Source organism: Elephantulus edwardii, unplaced genomic scaffold (assembly GCF_000299155.1).
Source record: "Elephantulus edwardii isolate Elephantulus edwardi_28Jun2011 unplaced genomic scaffold, EleEdw1.0 scaffold00139, whole genome shotgun sequence".
Taxonomy (NCBI): Eukaryota; Metazoa; Chordata; class Mammalia; order Macroscelidea; family Macroscelididae; genus Elephantulus; species Elephantulus edwardii.
This window is the reverse complement of record NW_006399889.1, coordinates 591,023-598,033: the sequence shown is the minus strand read 5'-3', so window position 1 is coordinate 598,033 and position 7,011 is coordinate 591,023. Positions and strand designations below refer to the sequence as shown.

The following is a 7,011-nucleotide window of genomic DNA, read 5'->3' as shown; positions in this document are numbered from 1 at the left end:
GGGGAGATAAGGGAACTCCTGGGTAAAGTTCCTCATTCTGGGGATGCAAAATGAGGAAGTCACTTGTGAACTTATTGAGGAGGGGTTTTATAACAGAGTCTTTAGGGAGAGACATTCCACTCTGATTTACAATCCACCTGCTAGCCCAAGTAGGCATGCTCCTCTTACCAGTGGCATGCAAGGCCATCAGTGTTTGAATTCTGAATTCTTCATTCTTCTCTTTGGCCCTCTTTGTCCAGACTTAACACAATTCTTAGGAAGAAGAATGAGAGGAGAACAACCCTCGTATAAAGGTTTGGGAACTTTAATCATGTTTCACTATAGATCTTTTCCTAAAGACAGAACCCATTGTCTAAAAGCTAATTTTTGGAAATAGCTATAAACACATATTATCATTGACTGTTTGCCTTTCTTTCTTTACCCTATGAACTCAGAAAAATTGAGCATTTTTCTTTTCCACATTGGGAGAAAATAATTAGCATATCAGAAATCCTCCACAGTACTGTAAGAGAAGTGATTTGCAACTCGATCTGGGTGAAGGGAATATCATGGTGCGGAAGCATAATTACATACTTAGAGAAAGACATTCTCCTGCATCCAGCAAAGAGTGCAAAGCTGATCTAGGTTTTCATTTATACATGTTGGGTTGCTAACCAAAAGTTAGTGGTTCGTATCCACCAACCACTCTACTGAAGAAAGACGAGACAGTCTCCTGTAGAGACTTATCAAGTCTGGAGAGTGTTGAGTCAGAATTGACCCGAGAGCAATGGGTTTGATTCATTTTGGAATGAAGCCTGGGAAGAGAGTGCACACTTTTCACGTGATCCCCAAAAGAATGAATTTTAATGTCAATATGTGGATATTTAAACCTAGACCTTTGAGAATCTTCGTGTCTGTTTTTAAGGAGTCTCTCTGACTTAGATATTTCTTTCTCTGGAAGAACTCAGGATACTCTGGTTTTCCCTGACGATTATGGGTCAAGTTTATAATGCATGTGCGTCCTCAAAAATAGACAAGGCTCCTTGCTATCTCTTCTAGGGAGGAGTTAATATCATGTACCATGGGATCCAGGACTATAACAAAAATAGTCCTCGAGTGCACCTTGTGATGGAGAAGGGAGACACTGTTTTCTTTCATCCTCTGCTCATCCATGGATCTGGTCAAAATAAGACCAAAGGGTTCCGGAAGGTATGTGTCTTCATTGCTGCACTTTTCAGATAAATGGGGTTAGCTGCAAAAAAATTGAAAATATATTAAAAGGTATAGAGTTTGTGAGTTTTAATTAGATTGGCCCTTGAGTCCATTTTACTTTCCAAGAAATGAATGTTTTACCTCCTGCTTCTCCTATCAGTAAGAACCAGGTTACTTTATGATCCTATTGATTCTGAATCATGAAGATTCCTTAAAAAGGAAAAAAAAAGTTTTTGTTTTTATAGCTCACAGCTGGAGCATGAAGGCAAAAAAATAAGGGCTGAAATACCGAAATATTAAAATTTGGAATTTGCATAGCCACAATAAGAGGATAGTTAGTATTATCTTTGCTATTTTAAAAAATATTTTATTTTTAAAAATAATTTTAATGAACATTTACGGAGAATTTGGATTTCCATTCATTCATTGCTGCACTTCTCTCCCCACCCAGCCCTCTCCCCCCACCCCCGAGTTCGCTCCTCTCTTTCAAAAGTAAAAAGAAAGACTCCCTCCCTGGTACACAATCCCCCTGCAACCCTCCCACCACCCCAAGTACATTCCACTACGCAACCTTAATTGTGGACTATTGTGATAACCATAATATCCTATCATAACATCGCTTTTAAATTACTCAGTCCCTCATCTGTTTCAGTGCAGTATACACAATTTACCCAGTTTTTCTCAGTCTTCCCCCCACCCCGATATCAGTCCCATTTTACAACAGTGGCACCATGCAATATTTGTCCTTTTGCAACTGGGATATTTCACTCAGCATAATGTTCTCCAGAGTCAACCATTTTGAATAATATTGCATGAGTTCCCTGTTTTTCAATGCAGCATAGTATTCCATTGTGCAAATATACCACAGCTTCTCTAGCCATTCGTTTGTTGATGGCACACTGGATCTTTGAAGTGCTGTGTTGATATGATTTTCTCATTTAAAACTCGTCTACTTAGGCTGAATTTCTAGAGCATTTTGATAGAGTTGTTTCATTGTCTGGTGTTTGCGTGGATAAGCCATTGTCTTGGTTTTTCAGAAGAGAAGAATTCAGAGAATCAAATTTTTATTTTATTGTGATAAAAGTTTGAATATAACATAAATTTTACTGCTTTAACCACTTTTAAATGTATAATTTAGTGGCATTAAATTAAATATGCTAAAAAAAAGAAAAAATAAATATGCTGTGCAACCATCACTAAGTATTTCCAAAATTTTTCATCCCTCAAACACATATTCAGTGCTACTTCCATAATAGTTCTCAATTCTCCTCCTCAGTCCCTGGTACTTGCAGATCTAAGCATTTGCCAATCTAGATATTTCATATAAGTGGGATCATGCAATATTTATCCTGTTGCATTAGGTTTATGTCACTCAACCTTTGTTTCTCAAATTTCATCCACGTGGTAGCGTGTATGAAAATTTTGTTTCTCTTTATGGCTGCTGAATAGTTTCCATCCTATATCTGTATGATGGCCCTGGCATAAACAAATGGTCTGTTCTCAGCTATTAACAAACAAATAAACAAAGAGTGGTTTAAACTCACCCGAGGTGCTGTGGAAGACAGACCTGGAACTTGGCTTCTGTAATGATAATAGCCAAGAAAACCTTGTAGAGAGAAAGGCAACACACAATAAAGAGTTGATTAGACATTGCAACTCCTTCATTACATTACCCCATGGTAATTAATGTTGTATATTAAAAAAAGGTCTGTGAAAATTGGTATGAAGAAACAAAATGACATGTAAACCTTCACTCAAATTTTAAAAATTGCTTAAAATAAATAATCAACGAGTTAGGGAAAGCAGAAGACAACTATGTGTGGTGTTATTCTGTCCCACAGGGTTTTGCTTTAAGTTAGCATCGACTTGACAGTAAAGGGTGTAGTTTGGGTTTTCAGTTATGTGTTTACTGTGTTTCATTCAGTGAGCATTTTTTAAGTGTTGGTTCCATTTCAGGCAAGAAGTCGTCCCGCCATCCCTTACACCAGGACCTGCACTATTTCCCCTTCCGGCCGGCGGATACCATCGTGTGTGCTTGGACCGCGATGGAGCACGTTGACCGCAACAACGGCTGTCTGGTTGTGCTACCTGGCTCACACAAGGGCTCCCTGAAGCAGCACGACTACCCCCAGTGGGAGGTAGGTCTGTCCAAGTCCTTTCTCAGTCTTGGTTCAATATCTATGCCTTTAAAGAGCTTTACACATGAGATGGCATTTCTTTCCCTTGAAATTTCCAATGTCCTTTGAGTGCAGTTAGGACAGAGAAGGTTAAAAGATGTCAGGTGAAATAAACATTAATTTTGGGCTTTCAACAAATGTTTGGAAGCCAAGCAGTGGGGAACTTTGGCCCGTATTGCATAAGATATGACGTTGTGAAACCTAATCTCAGAGCTAGGACACACGTATTCCAGTGCACATGTGTCGAATATGTGCCAAGTCAGTTTTTATATAAAAGTGACTCTTGGGGTACAGAAGAAGAAGGGAGCTTTTCCTTGCTGGAGAAAATCAGTGAGGACTCGGGGAGCTTGGTATTAACAGGGTTTTTTTTTCTATTATAAGTGCAGTGAAAATTTAAAAAGCAAATTGGTTTTCCATTCAACCATTCACAGACATTTTGTTTTATAACATTAATTACCACCACCATGTGAAACTGCACTTTCCCCACTTCTTCCGTGTGATTCTTGTTTCCATTAATTCTTCTAAGTCTCCCTGTCCTGCATGTTCTGAGCTTTATCCCTGAGCAAACTCTGCCCTTTTGACCTTTTATGATTGGTTCTTAACTATGACTCACAGGGACTCGATAAGCAATGACTATAAACCTTGTCCTATCTTGAGCCAACCTCCCTGTCTCCGACACATTTGACCCCATTACTGTAATTCCTGTCAATCCATCTTTTAGAGGGTTTTCCTCTCTTGCTCTGCCCCTCCACCTTTCCAGGCATGATGTCCTTCTCCAAGGACTAGTCCCTCCTGACAACATGCCCAAAGTGAGATGGAGTTTCACCATCCTTGCCTCTAAGGAGCACTTTGGTTTCATTTTCTGTAGGACAGCCTTGTTTTTTCTCTTGTCATATCATACTCTTCTCCAGCACCACAACTCACTGGGATTGGTTCTTCCTCTGTCATCTTTAATCATTGTCCAGCTTTCAAATGCATAACTTGGTGTTAATTATCACCTTACAGACCTGTCTAGTTTGGCTGAAAGTTGAGCCACATGAGTTTTGTTCCACGTTTGAAGGGTGACCTGAATCCTCGCCTATCTTGTGCCATTCTCACAGTCTCTGACATACTTGAGCCCGTTGTTGCAGTCACTGTGTCAATCCACCTGGTTGAGGGTCTTTCTCTCTTTCGCTGACCCTCCACCTTTCCAAGCATGATCTCCCTCTCCAAAGAATGGTCCTTCCTAGCAACATGCCCAAAGTATGTGCGATGAGGCTTTGCCATCCGAGCCTCCAAGAAGCACTCTTGCTTCACCTTGTTCAAGACATATCACTTAAGTTAGTACCTAGTTAAGGTTTAGTACAGTCAGCAGAAGTGGACTCTGGTAGCCTGCAGAGTCCATGGGAAGGCAAGCTAGGTCCGAAGGTCAGGAGGATAGAAGTCATTGCTTAATTGGGACAGTCTAGCCCCAGGCAATTGAACCCTGGTGATAGTCAATCTCTGATACTTTGTTTGGATTAAAAATTACAGCAACAGGAGATCAGCTTGGTCTCAGTTGGGCCATGCAACCACACTGGCATTGACCAAAGTCCAAACAAACAATTCAGTAGGAAGAGTTCATATCATAAAGAAATGTGGACAACTTGTTGAGTTAGTGGACTAAGGAAGAAATCAGAGAGAACGAAAGAAAGCTTAATGCAGCTTTATTAAGGGGGGGAGATAAGGGAACTCCTGGGTAAAGTTCCTCATTCTGGGGATGCAAAATGAGGAAGTCACTTGTGAACTTATTGAGGAGGGGTTTTATAACAGAGTCTTTAGGGAGAGACATTCCACTCTGATTTACAATCCACCTGCTAGCCCAAGTAGGCATGCTCCTCTTACCAGTGGCATGCAAGGCCATCAGTGTTTGAATTCTGAATTCTTCATTCTTCTCTTTGGCCCTCTTTGTCCAGACTTAACACAATTCTTAGGAAGAAGAATGAGAGGAGAACAACCCTCGTATAAAGGTTTGGGAACTTTAATCATGTTTCACTATAGATCTTTTCCTAAAGACAGAACCCATTGTCTAAAAGCTAATTTTTGGAAATAGCTATAAACACATATTATCATTGACTGTTTGCCTTTCTTTCTTTACCCTATGAACTCAGAAAAATTGAGCATTTTTCTTTTCCACATTGGGAGAAAATAATTAGCATATCAGAAATCCTCCACAGTACTGTAAGAGAAGTGATTTGCAACTCGATCTGGGTGAAGGGAATATCATGGTGCGGAAGCATAATTACATACTTAGAGAAAGACATTCTCCTGCATCCAGCAAAGAGTGCAAAGCTGATCTAGGTTTTCATTTATACATGTTGGGTTGCTAACCAAAAGTTAGTGGTTCGTATCCACCAACCACTCTACTGAAGAAAGACGAGACAGTCTCCTGTAGAGACTTATCAAGTCTGGAGAGTGTTGAGTCAGAATTGACCCGAGAGCAATGGGTTTGATTCATTTTGGAATGAAGCCTGGGAAGAGAGTGCACACTTTTCACGTGATCCCCAAAAGAATGAATTTTAATGTCAATATGTGGATATTTAAACCTAGACCTTTGAGAATCTTCGTGTCTGTTTTTAAGGAGTCTCTCTGACTTAGATATTTCTTTCTCTGGAAGAACTCAGGATACTCTGGTTTTCCCTGACGATTATGGGTCAAGTTTATAATGCATGTGCGTCCTCAAAAATAGACAAGGCTCCTTGCTATCTCTTCTAGGGAGGAGTTAATATCATGTACCATGGGATCCAGGACTATAACAAAAATAGTCCTCGAGTGCACCTTGTGATGGAGAAGGGAGACACTGTTTTCTTTCATCCTCTGCTCATCCATGGATCTGGTCAAAATAAGACCAAAGGGTTCCGGAAGGTATGTGTCTTCATTGCTGCACTTTTCAGATAAATGGGGTTAGCTGCAAAAAAATTGAAAATATATTAAAAGGTATAGAGTTTGTGAGTTTTAATTAGATTGGCCCTTGAGTCCATTTTACTTTCCAAGAAATGAATGTTTTACCTCCTGCTTCTCCTATCAGTAAGAACCAGGTTACTTTATGATCCTATTGATTCTGAATCATGAAGATTCCTTAAAAAGGAAAAAAAAAGTTTTTGTTTTTATAGCTCACAGCTGGAGCATGAAGGCAAAAAAATAAGGGCTGAAATACCGAAATATTAAAATTTGGAATTTGCATAGCCACAATAAGAGGATAGTTAGTATTATCTTTGCTATTTTAAAAAATATTTTATTTTTAAAAATAATTTTAATGAACATTTACGGAGAATTTGGATTTCCATTCATTCATTGCTGCACTTCTCTCCCCACCCAGCCCTCTCCCCCCACCCCCGAGTTCGCTCCTCTCTTTCAAAAGTAAAAAGAAAGACTCCCTCCCTGGTACACAATCCCCCTGCAACCCTCCCACCACCCCAAGTACATTCCACTACGCAACCTTAATTGTGGACTATTGTGATAACCATAATATCCTATCATAACATCGCTTTTAAATTACTCAGTCCCTCATCTGTTTCAGTGCAGTATACACAATTTACCCAGTTTTTCTCAGTCTTCCCCCCACCCCGATATCAGTCCCATTTTACAACAGTGGCACCATGCAATATTTGTCCTTTTGCAACTG

General features: G+C 39.8%; 1 protein-coding gene across 1 annotated transcript in view; it reads left to right on the top strand.

Moving 5' to 3' along the window:
• PHYH (phytanoyl-CoA 2-hydroxylase) overlaps window positions 1-7,011 on the top strand; it is a 26,943-nt gene that overhangs the window by 12,701 nt on the left and 7,231 nt on the right. Inside the window, exons 4-5 of the mRNA XM_006894272.1 lie at window positions 3,148-3,329; window positions 6,102-6,251. Of these exons, the coding sequence (XP_006894334.1) occupies window positions 3,148-3,329; window positions 6,102-6,251 (332 nt within the window). The remainder of the gene's footprint in view (window positions 1-3,147; window positions 3,330-6,101; window positions 6,252-7,011) is intronic.